The sequence below is a fragment of the Lineus longissimus genome, chromosome 1, assembly GCF_910592395.1.
Source record: "Lineus longissimus chromosome 1, tnLinLong1.2, whole genome shotgun sequence".
NCBI classification, from domain to species: domain Eukaryota; kingdom Metazoa; phylum Nemertea; class Pilidiophora; order Heteronemertea; family Lineidae; genus Lineus; species Lineus longissimus.
This window is the reverse complement of record NC_088308.1, coordinates 4,942,313-4,961,090: the sequence shown is the minus strand read 5'-3', so window position 1 is coordinate 4,961,090 and position 18,778 is coordinate 4,942,313. Positions and strand designations below refer to the sequence as shown.

The following is an 18,778-nucleotide window of genomic DNA, read 5'->3' as shown; positions in this document are numbered from 1 at the left end:
TCAAATTTCAATGCCAATGGGAACTCAGGTGAATGTGATCATCTGAGGAATCGGATATCCATGTGGTCAATAGTCATCTGAGACTGAGAGATGTGGATTCATCATCATCGTGTCCCGCACCTTTGCGGCCATTGGGGCGACCCTAACTCCTAAGCTGTTAACGGATGCGACAACACACGGTTCTATCCTCGGCGACCTGATCCGCCTCGCCGTGGAGATAACTTGTCAATGGAGTCCAGGATATAAACATACAACATGTCAAGAACCACTTATTTTTCCATATGGCCTCAATATGGTCAGCTGCTGGCATCTAACGTGAGTAATATAAACCAATCTTATTAATTTAGTTACTAATTTCGTTTCGTGATGGCAGCACCGGTTGCACAAACGGTCTCTGATTGGTTATTTCGAATAAGCGGCATATGTGAAAGATCTTCGGAGGGAAGAGAAATATTTTTGTGAGTAAAATTTCTCGAAATCAAGGCTTTTATGGAAATAAAGATATCCATACTTTGTGTTTCCTTTTTTTAGTGTTTCTTCTATCCAATTGTGTTGATGTTTATTTCAGATCTTGAGCTGGTTGTCTCGATTTTGTGACACAAAATCGGGGAGTGGTGGCTTCTTTCGACATTCTTTCTCGTTTCACGTTGGTGGACCCTGCGGGCTGCATGCATTGCACGCATGCATTACATGCACATTACCTGTAGTAGAGTGTATGTGGGAAGGATGCCTTTAATTTCAATGATATTTAAATTGATAATGACGTAATTTAACGTCGCAAAATGGACTTGAAAGTGCCAAGTGAAATGTCAAAGACATCCATTCATTTATTTTGTGTTGCAGTTTACAGTATTTTATAAAAAAAAACCTAAAAATATTTCATGACGGTATTGACGCTGCAGTTGGCGGTGCTACTAAGTACTAACCTCAGCTATAGGTCCTGCGACAATAAGAAATTTGACGGTTGTGTCGAGTAAGTTGATAACTCTACCTCGAACTTTGAAACTTCAGTTTCAGGAAATTCAAACAACACCCTCGACGTCGAGTATGGATGATTACGTAAAAGTCGAAAAGATCGGTGAAGGAACTTATGGTGTTGTGTACAAAGGCCGCCATAAGAAGTCGCAGAAACTCGTCGCTTTGAAAAAGATCCGTCTGGAAAGTGATGAAGAGGGCGTGCCTTCCACAGCCATCCGTGAGATCTCTTTGTTGCGTGAACTTCAGCATCCTAATGTTGTTGGGTGGGTACTAGTTTCGTCGCTATCCTCACGTCACCTACACTAACAATCTAACTTGTCATATGGTATATAGAATAAAGTTGACTCGCTCATTGAATTTTTCTTGTTTTTTTCAGACTCGAAGATGTGTTGATGCAAGAAAACAAGTTATACCTGGTGTTCGAGTTCCTTGCTATGGATCTAAAGGCCTACCTTGACTCATTACCCACTGCCCAGATGGTGGACAAAATGCTGGTGAAGGTACGAAAAGAAAGAATGAAGATTTTACCGTTTTGTAACCACCAATTTCATTTAAAAGTGCTTATAACTCTACAAGTAAACATTCAAACTCTTCTCAACTTCTCTTTCAGAGCTATCTTTTTCAAATCACCCAAGCAATCCTGTTTTGTCACAAGAGGAGGACGCTGCACAGAGACTTGAAACCACAGAATCTCCTCATTGACAACAAGGGTTGCATCAAACTTGCTGATTTTGGTCTTGCCAGAGCTTTTGGAATTCCAGTGCGCGTTTACACACACGAGGTGAGGCTGGGCCATAGACACAATGTCACTGAAGAAGTGTAGCTGAGAGCAGTGTCTTACTGTTGCTGATAGTGTATTTATTTTTTGTTTTTCTGTAGTTTCTCCTGATCATTCTTCATGCAAGTTAGAATAAATCAAGTTTTCAACAATGTTTGAATGTATTTCAGGTGGTAACGCTATGGTACCGTGGTCCCGAGGTGCTGCTGGGCTCACAGCGATATTCCTGCCCTCTGGATATCTGGAGTATTGGCTGCATCTTTGCTGAAATGGTCACCAAGAAGCCCCTCTTCCATGGTGATTCGGAGATTGATCAACTTTACAGAATCTTCAGGTGTGACATTTCATTGTGATCAGTTACTGTAGTCTGTATATGGACCAGTTGGATCTTAAGGTGCTTGCAGATGCTGGGCCCAGGGACTGTATAACGGTTTTGGATTTAATTAAGCCTTCAAATTGCCAATTGTGAATGAAGGTGTTGCTGTGAACCACATGTTCATCTGGTGGTCACTTTTTATAATGCCTAGCAGTAGCATCTAGTTCAAACTGCAGTTTTAAGACACTCAGGTTTCCATGGATGTATCACTTTGATTTTCAGGACTCTGTCCACTCCCACTGAAGAATCATGGCCTGGTGTTGTTGACCTGCCTGATTACAAGAGCACCTTCCCCAACTGGAAGACTAACCAACTCAAAGAAAACCCCTCGTCTATCATTCCTGCCAAACAGCTTGACAGCAAGGGTGTAGACTTACTTCAGGTAAGGCTGTATTAACTGCGCACAGTGCCCTCCTTCTCTCTGAACAGGATGAGGGGAAAAAACACAGCAAAGCTTGCTCATATAGTAGATAACTAAAGAAATATGCCCTGTCTGTGGCAACTGCAAGTGTAAGTTTTATGCAATATACCGGTAGGCATCAACCCCTTCCAGTGAGTCAGCATTTTTCAATCACTAATTTCGTCTCCTTTTCTTTCAGAAAATGCTCATCTATGATCCAGCCAAACGAATCTCTGCCAGGGCTGCCTTGAAACATCCCTTCTTCGATAACTTGGACAAGAATTCACTGCCAGCTCCCATGGAATCTTGAATCAATGCTATTGTGGTGCTATATCTGTGCATTTCTGTTTTGATCAGAACGGTAGACTGAACAGAACTGTGTTTGCTGCCCAAATTAAATTGTTAAAAAATGGTTTAAATGCATTCGAGTTAAAAATTTTCTAGCTTCAAGCTCAAATGAAACAGAATTTGGGGTTGGCAGGTGAATTGATGCGTAATGTAGAATATGACACATTTCACTCCCAGCTTATGAAATGCAGTAGTTTCCTGTGTAAACCTTTTTGGGAGTGTGAGGTAGGATGTAATCTGCCTGATATCTAGGACCCGGTATTATTGTAAGACTTATCTATTAGCTACATGGCAACAAACATCCTACATTGTAATTATCACCATTTGCAGAATATCCTGAATTGAATTAAGGGCATGGGGTCCCACACGACAAAAGTGCATTTCATAAAAACAAATTACTTGCTCACAAAATCAGATTGACACTGTCTCCAGGTATCATAAAAACTATGCATTAATGTACTTTCGTCCTTTGTTCTTTGAGCCCTTCAAATACTCTATGAGTGCACAGTTCTTATGATAGATGGCAAGACTCCATTTCATCAAAAACTATATTTTTTCAAACTGTGCTGATATCATGTGTGCTCTGAGCTCGTAACATTTTTTTTTTCAAAATCGCTCTTATGTCATGTTTGTCCTGTGTGCTTTGAGCCCTTCTGTTGGGCTTTCTAATTGATGACAGCTGAAATAGCCTGAATTGTAGACTGCTTTGGCTGGAAATTTGCATACCTGTTGGCCAATTGAACACAACGTTCTTGTGTGTATTTCGCTTTGCCATGCTTGATCATTGTTTTGTCAATATGTTGTACTTTCATAAAACATGCCGTGTGAATGTTGGAGAGTGACTGATAGTTTGTGTGATCAGAATATGGTATGGTGAGGTCATGCTTCTTTCAATACTTTTGGTTTGTCTTGATCATATACCATACAGAACTAAGCCAGTGCAACATATATGTAAGTGACGTGTATCTTACATTTATTACGAGTGTAAAGTTTGAATTTTCCTAACTGACTAAACTTAATAACAGATTTGTAAAAGTTGAGTCTTTTTATCATGTGAACAGTGACGCTAAAGAATGAAAAAGGGTGCGACAAAAGCAATCAAAATTTCATCAGTCCATGACGTCTTGACCTGAACTCCACTTCTGTTGTTTCAGTTATTTCCAATAAACTCTAAACTCGTTATTTCATTACATGTATGAATCATCTTGAATAATCAACAGCATTGTAAAATCATAGCAGTTGTCATAGTTGTATTTTGTTTTTTTGTGTCCAGCTTAAACTAAAACTGGACAAATGATGTGATTGTACATGTATTCTCATCATCCTGCCATGGATATTGTTGCTCTCTTCGGGAGGGTAGCCACTTTGTGGTGCTGAGGATCTCCCAAGTCTTGAGCGGGAGAGGTGTTCGTTCCTTTGGGCCCTAAACTGGTTGCGACTCGTTAACTAAAAAAGTTCTGTGCCAGTATCGTTCAACCATCCCAAGACCTAACAGGTTGTGGTACCATTCCTGGCATTTGATCTTCTCTGGTTCATGTGACATTCATTCAAAAAAGTTGTTAAATCATGGAAGCCTCCCAATTTGCAGGCGGCGTACGGTACGACACCACCATCAAATTTGAAATAAAAAAATCTCTGTGACATTTTTGATGCCCCAACTAATGGTAATATGTCCTTAGACACTCCAGAAAATGCAAATACTGACAGTAACTTTGAAATTGTCTCCGGTTTAATCATTTTCAAATTAATTACCGGTACAAAATCGATAAGGAAACAGGTTGTTACTTCGCCCCTGGTAGCAATTAAGTGATACGTGACAAGTGGTTATGTATCTGACGCGCCAACGATGTGCCTCCAGAGCGACACCAAAACTTTGAAAAGCGCCCCAAGGTGTGTTGATGAGCACAGTCAGCATCTTCTCCAACGCATAGTATAACGTCCAAACCTTTCCCGAATAGCTTACCGGTAGCAATTCGGGAAAAGTTTCGACAAAAGGTTTGGACATAATGCGTTAAAAAGTTTGTACACTATGCGTTGGGGTTGCCTCGGTTTCCACATTATCGGTTGCAACATGGAACTGCGGGTCCTATATCAAACTAATAGTTGGAGCTCTGGCTCTGTGAATGTAATTATTGCATACTTTATAATCTATACATGCAACCACACTGACACTAAATATACCAGTCTATTTGATTTATGAATAACTTCTAATCTTGTCAAATGTGTTTACTCATTGCGAACTATGTATATGAAAGTTTATTTCAAGGTACAAGTAATGAGATATGTTTTTACAAATGCGCACGTTTATATTCGGCGAAGTTCGTTTTAGACATCAATTATATTCGGTGAAGTCCGTTTTAGACATCAATTTTTTTAATGCGTGTTTAATGACTAGTTGGATATATATATATCTTTGGGTTGTTATGAACGTTTGCATTTTTCAAAATCGCAGACGTCCAAAAGTTACATCATTTCATATTTTTGGTAACCATTACATGCAGGGTACGCTGATTAACCGACGATATAGCCTATTGTATGGCATCTTTATGAGGAACCCCTGATTTCATTAGGTTGATTGTATGGGGATGCAACAAAAGACGACAAGCACGTGATGATGCCAACATTTGATAGGGCGTCGCACTTGTGGAACAGAGCCTTCGGATACAACATGGTCTCTCGAGTAAAGGAAAGCGCCGAGGGTAGTTAAAGAACCGAACCATTGATAAGGTTTATATGTGTGTTCTGTTATTCGAATATCATCATGCGCCTGTACAACGCCCAGGACATTACGGTGGAATGGGAATCTGTGTTGGCAGAGAGAATATCATTCGATCTGCTTGGAGAGTGGTAAATGTCCGCTTATTATATCCAGTCACAGTCAAAGGGCGTCTGCACGCGCCATGCGCTCAAGGATTTATGCTTCACTTGCGCCCCCCTCCCCGTCTCGATCAGGACTACGCATGATAGATAAGTAATTGTTGAACCTTTGATTAGCAACTTCCGAAACAATGGCGACAACAAGATCTGTCGATGATGCACTGTCTGAGGAAGAAGCAAGAATATCTTCAATTGTTCTCTTTACTTTGAATAAGATTCTTCCACCTGCTGTAATCGTTGGAGGACTGGTCGGTAACCTCCTCATATATTTGGTTCTAAAGCAACCGCAATATTCTAAACAGACGACGTGTTTCTTCATGAGGATGCTTGCAATATGTGATACCACTAGCCTTGGCCATAACGTCATCAGAACAGTGATAGCCTATCATCCAACATTCATGCTATTACAATCCGGCAGCGCCGTTTGTCCGATCATGGCGGCCTTCACCTGCGTGTACGGGCTCTCCAATTGGACGACAGCAGCCATGACCTTTGACCGTTTCCTTGCTGTCAGATATCCTCTAAAGGTAGCGTCATGGAGCACGATGAGACGATGTAGGATGATCGTTGGGTGTATTGTCATTTTAGAAATGAGTGTTTTGATACCATACAGTTTCCGTACAGTAGACGAAACAGCCTTGGTTATGAAAGAAATCTGCACATTCTTACCAGTCATACCTGTTGCCGCCTACAGCGTGCTTCATGGCCTCCAATCATATGGTCTCTTTACGACGCCATTTTGTTTGATATTCATCTTCAATATCTCAATTATTACTACACTCATCCAAGAAAAGATCCGGAAACGGAAGTCAATGCTTACGTCTTCTGGTAAAACATCACAAGATGGCCAAATCACGCTGATGTTGTTGCTGGTGACGTCAGTGTTTTTCGTGACCAACCTTCCCTTCACATTTGATCAACTGATCTGGGATCCAAACCAAGTTTTGACTCCAAGATTAGCAATGATAAGGAAGATAACCTATGAGTTCGAAGTATTCTTACTTTTTCTCAACCCCTCGGTTAATTTCTACACATATTGTTTGGGCAGTAAAAAGTTTCGCCAAGACGTCTCATCTGTGTTGAAGAGAGCATTAAAATTGAGCGTAATATAGATATGAACACCAGCAATTAAAGAATGCAGTTATGATTTGCACATATTCGAGGAGAAAAACCTTAGAGACACGAAGTCAACTGGCGCAACCAGACGCGCGGTCGTCGTAAAACCACTGACCTGAGATGGGACACTCCGAGATTTCTAGAGAGGTTGTCGCTTGAGAAGGACAAAGTAGCAACACCCTCGCTTGCGATCTCACCAGCTCTCCCATGGACATTGTTCGTCGGCGCTTGCACGAGGCGAATGGCGTGTATCGCTGCCATTTTTTGTCGCCAATTATATCTAGTAAGTCTGAGAGAGGCTGCTACTTGAATTTGTAAGGTGGGCCCTACAGCAGATTTGACATTTTGCCTTGAGGCACATACTTGCTGGTACCTATTAATCAGATTTTTACTGTATTTTCCTGCCTCATAGTATGACACGTTCTCGATATTTCTAAATTTGTCAAACATTTTTACTCATTGAGAGCTCGAATCAATGTTGATACATGTATATATTAGGAAAGTTTATTTCAAGTGTATATGTTCATGTATACGAAAAACGCGCTGTGGTTGAAATCAGTTGAAATGGCGCTCAAACACAGCAATGCTGCGAAAGGGTAACACTGTCACAGTGTCTACATGATTTATGTCCGTGATTGAGAGAAAAACTCAAGATAAAAAAAAACAGCCTTCCTAATATCTGACGAAAGTACCGATATTAAGCCTACATGCCCTATACATGTTGGAACGAACGCGGTGGAGGCTGATACTGGTGAGTTGATTAAGATGTTGGTCATGTAGCAGAGGAAACTAACATGATGATGGCAACCACAACAGCCGAAGGCACTCTCTCAGAAGAAGAGGTCAGGATATCTTCCATCATTCTCTTCGCATTGAATAAAGTTTTTCCACCATTTATCATCGTCGGAGGACTGGTCGGTAACCTCCTCATATATTCGGTTCTGAAGCAGCCGCAATATTCTAAGCAGACGACGTGTTTCTTCATGAGGATGCTTGCAATATGTGATACCACTAGCCTTGGCCATAACGTCATCAGAACGATGATAGCCTATCATCCAACATTCATGCTATTACAATTCGGCAGCGCCGTTTGCCCGATCATGGCAGCCTTCACCTGCGTGTACGGGCTCTCCAATTGGACGACAGCGGCCATGACCTTTGACCGTTTCCTAGCGGTCCGATTTCCCTTGAAGGTGATGTCATGGAGCACGATGAGACGATGTCGGATGATCGCTGGGTGTATTGTCATGTTAGAAATGAGTGTTTTGATACCATACAGTTTCCGTACAGTAGACGAAACAGCCTTGGTTATGAAAGAAATCTGCACATTCTTACCAGTTATACCTGTTGCCGCCTACAGCGTGCTTCATGGCCTCCAATCATATGGTCTTTTTACGACACCATTTTGTTTGATATTTATCTTCAATATCTCAATTATAACTACACTCATCCAAGAAAAGATCCGGAAACGGAAGTCAAGGCTTACGGCATCTGGTAAAACATCACAAGATGGCCAAATCACGCTGATGTTGTTGCTGGTGACGTCAGTGTTTTTCGTGACCAACCTTCCCTTCACATTTGATCAACTGATCTGGGATCCAAACCAAGTTTTAACTGCAAAATCAGCAATGATAAGGAAGATAACCTATGAGTTCGAAGTTTTCTTAGCTTTTCTCAACCCCTCGGTTAATTTCTACACATATTGTTTGGGCTGTAAGAAGTTTCGCCAAGATGTCTCATCAATGTTGAAGAGAGCATTAAAAACAGTCTATTAAATGGATTGGGATTTATTATTTCTGGGATTGGGCATATGTCTACCAACACCAATACCGGTACTGCCCCTATCAAATGATCTGCGACCCACGGTCAAAGTGGAACAAAAGTTCATCACCACGGCTCTTACAGTCCATAAGGTCGACTCCCGGTACAAAATAAGATAAAACTCCATGACAATGGTCGTAATCACTGAGAATTTCTAGGCCCGGTGCACATTGATAGATAGCGCTAATTACCCCAGCAGTAAAATAGGCCTAGATAGTGACCCGGGTCGCTACGTAGCGCCCCGGGACAGATTGTTTGGAGATAGGTTTGTCCCGGGGCGCTACGTAGCGGCCCGGGACAGATTGTTTGGAGATAGCATTGTCCCGGGGCGCTACGTAGCGGCCCGGGAAGGGTTGGATGGAGTTGGCGTTATACCGGGCCGCTCCGTGATAGGCTGTCGGGAGATTGCGTTGTACCGGGGCGCTACGTAGCGGCCCGGGTAGGGTTGGATGAAGTTTGCATTATACCGGGCTGGTCCGTGATATGTTGTTAGGAGGTTGCGTTATACCGGGTCACCCGGGTAGGGTTGAGTGGAGATGTGGTATACCCGGGACGGTTTGTTCGACAACGATGCTACCTGTGGTTGGAATAATTTTATTAATGATCACCTTGGTTTCTTTTGATGATTAGTTAGCCTAAGACCGCAGTGAGGTCTCTAAAATGCGCTACCGGTTTCACGACAAATCATCCGAATTCCGTAAATATGATATCAAATCGCATGCAGACACAAGCTAGACTTCAGACATACATAATTCTGAAGCCTGGATAAAAGATACAATGTACATGTGCATGTAGTACATATATATTGGCCTGGCAAAGTCATGAAGTATAGGCCTTGCTTCAGAGATGTTATGGACATATTAGGTCATTGTCATCTGTTCTTTCCTCCGTCTGGATTCTCTCTTGGGATGAGGCACTGCTCTTGATAGGTCTACTACATGCCATCTCAACCAGGATAGGTTTTACCAGGCCTACCCCCTCAGAGGAGACTATCTATGCAACTGCAATGACGAACAGGGACATCTTCTAGAAGGATTCTCCTTTGGGTTGGGGCACTCCGCCCTTGATAGGCCTACTGCATGCCATGTCATCCACGGTGTGGGTTCTACTAGGCCTGCCCCATAGAGGAGACTATCTATGCAACTGCAATGACGAACATGGACATCTTCTAGAAGGATTCTCCTTTGGCCTGCCCCCTCAGAGGAGACTATCCCTGTAACTGTAATATCGACCAGGGACATCTTCTACAAGGATTCTCCTTTGGGTTGGGGCACTCCGCCCTTGATAGGCCTACGTCTGTTACGGATCAACTCTGAAACAGTTTCAACTCTGAAAGACACCAACTCAACTTTGAAACTGCATCTCTGAAAGTATGAAAGCCTATGACCGCAGTGGGTTCTCTAAAATGCGCTACCGGTTTCACGACAAATCAACCGAATTTCGTAAATATGACATCAAATCGCATGCAGACACAAGCTAGACTTCAGATAAACATAATTCTGAAGCCTGGATAAGATAAAAGATACAATGTACATGTGCATGTAGTACAAATATATTGGCCTGGCAAAGTCATGAAGTAATAGGCCTCGTTTCAGAGATGTTATGGACATATTTATTAGGTCCTTGTCATCTGTTCTTTCTTCCGTCCGTTTCATATTTCTTATTGATTTTGAAATTTTTTGTCCTTATATGTTAATGTTTTTGGAACAAAGATATTGATACCCTGTTCACGGATGTGTAACAGCGCACTACTCCATGACTTGTGTAGGCCTACTACTGTACGTGCATGCGTGTGTGCACATACAGTCTGTTGATGTACACACACGCTGCAGTGTATGCCCTATTCCTAATTGACTCCTTCCCGCGCTCGTCACCAAGGCAACTCCAATTAGACATAAGGAAGTCCAGGCTTCATTCGTAGATGTTCGTATCAAAATTGCCGAGCACTACCGAAGTTGGATGGGATATAGCAATGCAGCAGGCGGGTGGGAGAGGGGGGGACTCTTATAAATAGGCTAGGCCTAGAGATAGGTTGTGTCGTGACATGTCCTCGGCGACTGTTGTCTCATCTTTAGGCCTACTCTCGGAATAAGACACCAGCTGGGTGAAACACTAGGCCTACACCCCCTGCCTTATGAAGTATATAGGCCTAAAGGTTGTGACAATCCTCACTGTTAATTGTCTCATCTCTCCGAACTATGGGTTGTGACTTGTCTCCAGCGACTATCCTGATAGGCTAGGCTACTAGAGGACACCAAATTTGGTCCTGCCTAATATTATTAACATCATTATCCGCATCATCATCATCATCATCTTCCGGTAGGCCTAAATGGTAGGGCGCAGTTTGCGCGTTATTAACCATGAAGTAGTTGCTCATTACGCAGACGGTGCACAGACGTTTATAAAATCTTGGTCGGTGCGATTAAAACGATAAAATCTGGTGGTTAAAATAGTTGTGGTCTACGCGGAGCTGGAGGCTAGGGGTCTTGGCAGATGTTGTCGCTTCTGGGAGGGTGTTCCAGCTTCTGATCGTTCTGTGGAAGAAGGATGATGCCTCTTGCTGGGTGGTATCTGTCCAGGCCTCGGGTCCTTGGGTCGCCCATGGTGATGGAGTCTGGGGCGACGAAGTCCACGAGGCTGTGCCGGATATTGTAAAGCACTGTAGTGATGCCTTCCTTCTCTCTTTGAGTGTATCCCACTGTAGGGTTTGGAGTTGGCGGGTGACAGATCCTGGTCTTCGGTCTCTGTATTCATTGGTGACAAAAAAAATCGCGCTCCTCTTCGTTGAATTCGCTCTACTAGGTCGGTTGTGACTGCCCTTTTTACCACTATCTGCATCTTAGTAAGGACACCTTGGTCTTGCCTATGTAGGACACTGTCAGCAGCACAGCAGCAGTATGTTGTTCTTTGCGATCTGTCTCATCTTGGTAGGTCTAGCCCCCCCCCCCCCCCACAGGACACATTGATTCTGTCTATGATATCATAGGTTGTGACATGCCCTTTGCGACTATCTGTCTCATCTTGGTAGGCCTAGCCCCCCCCCCCCCTCCCCACAGGACTTGTCCTTGTAAGGCCATCTCGATCTACCAGGGACAAATTTATGCCCGGGAGATATGCGTGTTTCGTCTCTCTCTGAAACATACACCCCATCCTGTTTCTGCGGGGACTATTGAGACGCTGCTTTAGTCGAGCAGTCTAGACAGCCTAATGCGTACGCTTTATACCTGAAAATAAGGGGCCTTTGATAATGGCCCCCTTTCCTCAAAATGAATGTTATTTCAGTATTAAGTACAGGCGACTTGCAACCGGCTTAAACCCGCAGACAGAGTATATTATTATACATGTACATCTAGGCCTAAGCCTAGGCCTTTTTAGCCAGCAATTGATCGAGGATGAGAAGATGAATAATGTCTTCTGTGTCCGAGGGTTATAGCCGGTGCTAGGCATGTCACTGCACATAGGCATATTACAGGTAAAACCAGGTATTATACCAGTAGGCTTACTAGTCTAGGCTACTGTGTCCGCGGGTTTTAGCCGTTTGCGGGTCGCCTGTAAAAATACCTTTTTTTATACCTGTAATAGGCCTATGTGTGGTGCTATTCTAGCACCGGCTAAAACCTGCGGACACAGTAGGCGTATACAATTATTTATTTTGTACAGGCGACCTGCAACCGGTAACCCGCGGTCATAGTAGTTGGCCTATCTCGATGTAGCCCCACTTTGCTTTGCTCGAATAATTATATAATTCGGGGACAAGCACTTCAGTTTAAAAATAAACTTTTTCATGCCGGTGAGAAGTTTAAAATGTCCTAGGTTAAAATGTCCGGGAATAAAGGATTCTATTATGCGCTTCAATCTCTGAGCTATTGACGGTCAGGGTCTCTATAGAACCATATTGCAGAATACAATAGGGCCGGACACTTTTTCCAGGGGGGACACTTTTTACTTTTACACCGGATCCACAGGGCTAAATCAGAGTCATTCTAAACAACTGTTTAGAATGACTCTGGCTAAATGAATCAGATACCGTACCGGGATTATTATCAATTTGGTTTATTATTTGGTTTATTATTTTGTATCTCACAGAGATATTAAACACCAAGGCCCGAACTTATAAAAGGTATTTTTCTCTTAGACAAGTCTAAATCGCCTAGACAAGTCTAAATCTATCGTTTAGCATAAACAGCTACTACAGAAGGATGTTTAGTTTGGACGTGTCTAAAACTGTCATCCAAGATAGACTAGGGTGTCTAAATAACAAAGGAATTGAAAAACATACCTGGGGGCTTGTTTTGCAGCTGTTTAAGCTTATGATTCATACATGTAGAGGAGGTTACGGCGTGTGGTCGGCAGAATGGATGCTCTCGCTATACTTGAATTTGCACAAGACGAACGAGAGGAGCATGAAAATGAAATTCAGAGAAGACGCATGAGGGTGTTCAGGGACAGAGAAAATCCTTTAGAGGAACTGTCAGACCCGAAGTTCTTGAGGCGCTTTCGAATTTCTAAAGAAACATTTCGATGGCTACTCGATCTCATCAGTGAAGACCTACGTCGGCCAACTCGGCGAAACCAAGCACTTGCACCACTTTTGCAACTGGCGATTGCTCTTCGATTTTATGCAAATGGTGCATTTCAACATGTCACTGGAGATACCTGTGGTGTGTCACAATGGGCCTGCGGCGAAGCTATCCATCGAGTCACAAGGGAAATATGTGATAGAAAGGGAAATTTCATAACTTTTCCCGAAACCCAGGCGGAACGACTAAGGGTGCAGCAAGGATTCCGCGATATTGCGCAATTCCCAGGTGTAATTGGTGCTATCGATGGTTCGCACGTTCCCATCGCAAACCCAGGAGGAATTAATGCCCAGCGTTTCATGAATCGAAAGGGTTACTATAGCCTGAACTGCCAACTTGTTTGTGACCATGAGTTATGCTTCACCAATGTCGTCTCCAGATGGTACGGCTCTGCGCACGATTCCAGAATCTTTGAGGAATCACGACTTTGCCAAAGATTCAGAGCAGGAGAGCTCCAGGGTATTTTGCTGGGTGACCCAGCATACACGTGCACCAGATATATGTTGACTCCGGTTCGTGAACCAAGAAACGTTGCAGAGCGGAATTACAATCAAGCCCAAAGGAGGACAAGAGGGGTCGTCGAGAGAGCGTTTGGGGTTTGGAAATGACGATTCCACGCTGTTGGTAGGGGAAATACCCTTCGATGTTCAGTAAGTAAATCCAGGAGATTTAACAAATTTCACCCCACCACTCACCTATATTTGACATCGACCTCATGCTTACAAGCCTCACCTAACCTGAACCATACCATAGGACTCCGATTGGCCTACATTGTTGAAAAAACGGTACCGTCTGAATACTAAAAAATGGTGCTGGGTTCAACACCAAAATTTTGTATTCATTAAGGACCTATACCGATTTTTGGTGATGACTTCCTCAACACCATAATTTGGTACTGGGGCGATACTATAATTTGGTACTGAGCTGGTACCATTAAATGGTATTGAATCTGTCAGTACCAAAAACTGGTATTGACATTTGAGTGAATACCACTAAATTGTATTCAGAATTTCCGGTACCATTTTGGAATACGAAATTACGATATTCAGACCTGGTCAATACAATTTTTCGGTGCCGGGCTAATACCGTTTTTTTACAGTGTAATGGCTTCCAACAGAATGGTGAACCCTGAATTTTTATCTGCTTGGATACCAGTTCGCGATCGGTTATACTAACTGGCATGATTTTTTTAGTTGCAGCACAATATGGCCATAATCATGGCTACAGCATGTCTCCACAACTTGGCCATTCGCAGAAACGATCCACTTCCAGATGATTATCATGATGATGCCAATATGCGCCGATAGCCAGCAGAGGAAGCGCATCATCATGAAGCTAACCTACGAGGCAACTTATTTCGCCAAAGATTCATAAGACAGCACTTCCAGTAAGTTTTTATAACCTTTATTTCATTCATCATGTCATAGGATACATCCATAGGCTACAGGTCAATGCGGTGTTTTCGAATTTTTTCCTTGTAGTAGTCCATCTTCGCCTCGTAGGCACGCTTCTTAAATTTTGCTGCCTGCTGCAAATTAAGCAAACTCATTTTTTGTTCATGTTCATCTTTCAGGTAGGCAAGTGCTTGGTCGGTCTTCTTTAAGACAGGAGATTCATCGGACATGGTAGCCCTCTTCTCAAGGCTGGAAAGAAGAATGCAAAGTCATTTAGCAACGCGTGTGGTCAGGAACTCCAAAGTGTTGGAGGTCCATAGTGTAAAGTGATTAGATTTGACTGATACATCGTTGTATTCCATTCACTGCTTACCTTTTACTAGAACGTGGTTTCCTGGGGGTTGCGGCAGAGCTGTTGTGAAGATCGTAGTTACCTCCAGTATATTCAACTTCCCCATCCACATCTTTCAGGAATGTTTCCGCGGCTGGAGTGCAGCTGAAAAATAATGAAGGATATCTTTTATTTTTATAACGACTGTGGAGAATGGCGGGCCTAATAACAACCCAATAGAATGTCATAATAAAGTATCATGATAACTAATCACTTTTCGCATTGTTATTTTATTTCTTTTCTATTTCGGAAAGTAGTTTATTTTTCAAGGGATGAGTTGATGTCATTTGGATAGTATTTCAGTATAAGTAAATCTCACTTCGTTTTTGCTGCATATACCTTTGCCTGTTTTTTATGAAAGTTAATTCAAACAGATGTCCAATATTTACCTTCCCAGATCGTCAGCGCTTGTTGATGGTAAGGGTTCATCAATGAGGTCATCAGCAACTACAGGAACGGAAGGGGCATCGTCATCCACAGGATTATGTAGTTGTTGCAGATCCCCAGGTATGATATTCAGAATGGCAAGGATTTCGTCATCTACCTCCCCTACAGTGGCCGTCCCCCCTCCAGTTTTACCAAGGTCGATCTTTTTCTCACGGGCTACGGCCTTGGCCTTGATCTTCATTCGTCTCCAAAGGTCTTTCAGGTCCTTCGATGCGCACGGTGGACGTTCGGGAAATAAGGCATTCATTTCCCCTGCTATCTTCTCCCATGCTGCCTGTTTTCTCTTGTTTGCCTGGACATCCGTTCGCTTGTCTTCAACGATATCTTCATGAGCTCTCAGCAGCTCAATTAGAGCTCTCCGCTGGTCCGGAGTGAAATTCTCACTTCTCTTTCTTCCCGACATTGCCGAGCGATGTACGTCACTTTACGGCCTATGGGCTGAATGCTGTGCAAAGGCGTTCAGTTAAGGTCAACCCCATTCACCAAGTATTACATGATCGTCTGAACAAAGGAAATGCGATCTGTGCTTCACATTGCATCACCAGCTGGACTAGTCTAGCTGGACAGACGTCCTTCTGTGGTTCAAATTTCCGATGAACACCAGTGTTTTGTAGGACATGTCTACCTCTAGTCTTACAAATGTTTAGGCTTAAACAGGTCCAAGTTAAACAAAAGAAAAACACGCTTTATAAGTTCGGCCCCAAGTGTTTTCTTATAGTAAAGCATAGTACAATTCAATTTATTTCATCTTGTTAATGCCCATGGGGCTGTTACAGATACATCATGAAGCATAGGCCTATGAGGAGAGACGAAATAATGTTCAGTAGGGGCCCATGTAGGCCTATACCCTATAGCTAGGTAGGCCTATAGTACAGGACGCCAACACACGACCCCCAATAAGCAACCCAGTTCCTCACCCCGACCGCTTAATAAACGCGTGGGGATTACATAAAAGGCCTGAATTCACCCATGTGTATGCCACGCGATTGTGTTGTAGTAATTAAGATTGGATATAGGCCTAATTATTGTGTTTGTTGGAACCAGCTTCCCTTGAAACAAGCAGCGTGTATTATTATAGGCTCTTTTGGGCTAGCATCTTGGACAGGTTTAGGCATGCACTGTAGTGTATAAAAGATGACTTTAATGGAGTTTTTCTGTAGAAATACTGATGATTGTTTGCACCTCTTTTATGCTTCAGCCCAGATACAAAATCTTCTGAAAATAGCATTTTAGTATTCTGCTTATAACATAACTTTGTATGACTGTATTAGATTAAGTTTTCACCAAATGAAAGACAAATAAATGACATTTAAGGCCCTACTTGTTATTCGTTGTGAAGATGATTCGTCATTCAAAAATGTCATGCTCATACATAATGTGGTATGAAAGATTGGTGTCCTATTGTACCAAAATGAAACAGATAGTCGCAAAGGACATGTAAACCCTTGATAAAAGGCAGGGCAAGGTGTCGTGTTCTATATACTAAGATGAGACCACAGACTCGCAAAGGACATATAATATCATAGACAGAACCAAGGTGTCCTGTTGCACCACGATGACACAGTAGTCGCAAAGCTAGGGCATGTCACCACCTTTAATATCATAGCCAGAACCAATAGATAGTCGCAAAGGGCAGCCACAACCTATAATATCCATAGACAGGACCAATGTGTCATGCTGTACCAAGATGAGACAGATAGTCGCAAAGGGCAGCCACAACCTATAATATCATAGACAGAACCAATGTGTCCTGTGGGGGGGGGGGGCTAGGCCTACCAAGATGAGACAGATAGTCGCAAAGGACAGTCACAACCTATAATATCATAGACAGAACCAATGTTTCCTGTGGGGGGGGGGGGGGGGGGCTAGGCCTACCAAGATGAGACAGATAGTCGCAAAGGACAGTCACAACCTATAATATCATAGACAGAACCAATGTGTCCTGTGGGGGGGGGGGGGGGGGGGCTACGCGTACCAAGATGAGACGGATAGTTGCAAAGGGCATGTCACAACCTATGATATCATAGACAGAACCAATGTGTCCTGTGGGGGGGGGGGGGGGGCTATGCCTACCAAGATGAGACAGATCGCAAAGAACAACATACTGCTGCTGTGGTGCTGACAGTGTCCTTCATAGGCAAGACCAAGGTGTCCTTACTAAGATGCAGATAGTCGTAAAAAGGGCAGTCACAACCGACCTACTGGAGCGAATTCAACGAAGAGCAGCGCGATTTTTTTTGTCACCAATGAATACAGAGACCGAAGACCAGGATCTGTCACCCGCCAACTCCAAACCCTACAGTGGGATACACTCAAAGAGAGAAGGAAGGCATCACTACAGTGCTTTACAATATCCGGCACAGCCTCGTGGACTTCGTCGCCCCAGACTCCATCACCATGGGCGACCCAAGGACCCGAGGCCTGGACAGATACCACCCAGCAAGAGGCATCATCCTTCTTCCACAGAACGATCAGAAGCTGGAACACCCTCCCAGAAGCGACAACATCTGCCAAGACCCCTAGCCTCCAGCTCCGCGTAGACCACAACTATTTTAACCACCAGATTTTATCGTTTTAATCGCACCGACCAAGATTTTATAAACGTCTGTGCACCGTCTGCGTAATGAGCAACTACTTCATGGTTAATAACGCGCAAACTGCGCCCTACCATTTAGGCCTACCGGAAGATGATGATGATGATGATGCGGATAATGATGTTAATAATATTAGGCAGGACCAAATTTGGTGTCCTCTAGTAGCCTAGCCTATCAGGATAGTCGCTGGAGACAAGTCACAACCCATAGTTCGGAGAGATGAGACAATTAACAGTGAGGATTGTCACAACCTTTAGGCCTATATACTTCATAAGGCAGGGGGTGTAGGCCTAGTGTTTCACCCAGCTGGTGTCTTATTCCAAGAGTAGGCCTAAAGATGAGACAACAGTCGCCGAGGACATGTCACGACACAACCTATCTCTAGGCCTAGCCTATTTATAAGAGTCCCCCCCTCTCCCACCCGCCTGCTGCATTGCTATATCCCATCCAACTTCGGTAGTGCTCGGCAATTTTGATACGAACATCTACGAATGAAGCCTGGACTTCCTTATGTCTAATTGGAGTTGCCTTGGTGACGAGCGCGGGAAGGAGTCAATTAGGAATAGGGCATACACTGCAGCGTGTGTGTACATCAACAGACTGTATGTGCACACACGCATGCACGTACAGTAGTAGGCCTACACAAGTCATGGAGTAGTGCGCTGTTACACATCCGTG

General features: G+C 43.4%; 3 protein-coding genes and 1 long non-coding RNA gene across 4 annotated transcripts; 3 read left to right on the top strand and 1 right to left on the bottom strand.

Annotated features, from left to right (window-relative positions):
• Positions 1 to 415: 415 nt before the first annotated feature.
• Positions 416 to 4,113, top strand: LOC135498249 (cyclin-dependent kinase 1-like). The gene is made up of 7 exons (XM_064788466.1): positions 416 to 458; positions 1,012 to 1,241; positions 1,355 to 1,478; positions 1,589 to 1,759; positions 1,927 to 2,090; positions 2,355 to 2,514; positions 2,732 to 4,113. The coding sequence occupies exons 2-7, from the start codon at positions 1,048 to 1,050 to the stop codon at positions 2,840 to 2,842; spliced, it is 924 nt and encodes a 307-aa protein (XP_064644536.1). The 5' UTR covers positions 416 to 458; positions 1,012 to 1,047; the 3' UTR covers positions 2,843 to 4,113.
• Positions 4,114 to 5,337: 1,224 nt separating this feature from the next.
• Positions 5,338 to 6,881, top strand: LOC135498238 (proteinase-activated receptor 1-like). The gene has a single exon (XM_064788457.1). The coding sequence runs from the start codon at positions 5,889 to 5,891 to the stop codon at positions 6,867 to 6,869; it is 981 nt and encodes a 326-aa protein (XP_064644527.1). The 5' UTR covers positions 5,338 to 5,888; the 3' UTR covers positions 6,870 to 6,881.
• Positions 6,882 to 12,806: 5,925 nt separating this feature from the next.
• Positions 12,807 to 15,102, top strand: LOC135498233 (uncharacterized). The gene is made up of 3 exons (XR_010449027.1): positions 12,807 to 13,924; positions 14,468 to 14,661; positions 14,848 to 15,102. It is a non-coding gene; the product is annotated as an uncharacterized LOC135498233 (long non-coding RNA).
• LOC135498224 (uncharacterized) lies at positions 14,690 to 16,196 on the bottom strand. Its single transcript, XM_064788442.1, has 3 exons — positions 15,449 to 16,196; positions 15,042 to 15,164; positions 14,690 to 14,917 (listed from the first exon to the last, which is right to left on the bottom strand). Exons 1-3 carry the CDS (start codon positions 15,907 to 15,909, stop codon positions 14,716 to 14,718), a joined length of 786 nt encoding a protein of 261 aa, XP_064644512.1. The 5' UTR covers positions 15,910 to 16,196; the 3' UTR covers positions 14,690 to 14,715.
• Positions 16,197 to 18,778: the final 2,582 nt, after the last annotated feature.

Bases quoted from the DNA above. Each gene is read 5' to 3' on its own strand.
- LOC135498249 (XM_064788466.1), top strand. From the start codon at position 1,048: ATGGATGATTACGTAAAAGTCGAAAAGATCGGTGAAGGAACTTATGGT. The intron at 1,479-1,588 runs GTACGAAAAGAA...CTTCTCTTTCAG, and splicing joins TGGACAAAATGCTGGTGAAG to AGCTATCTTTTTCAAATCAC. The intron at 2,091-2,354 runs GTGTGACATTTC...TTTGATTTTCAG, and splicing joins CAACTTTACAGAATCTTCAG to GACTCTGTCCACTCCCACTG.
- LOC135498238 (XM_064788457.1), top strand. From the start codon at position 5,889: ATGGCGACAACAAGATCTGTCGATGATGCACTGTCTGAGGAAGAAGCA.
- LOC135498224 (XM_064788442.1), bottom strand. From the start codon at position 15,909: ATGTCGGGAAGAAAGAGAAGTGAGAATTTCACTCCGGACCAGCGGAGA. The intron at 15,165-15,448 runs GTAAATATTGGA...ATTATTTTTCAG, and splicing joins AGCGCTGACGATCTGGGAAG to CTGCACTCCAGCCGCGGAAA. The intron at 14,918-15,041 runs GTAAGCAGTGAA...TCTTCTTTCCAG, and splicing joins AAACCACGTTCTAGTAAAAG to CCTTGAGAAGAGGGCTACCA.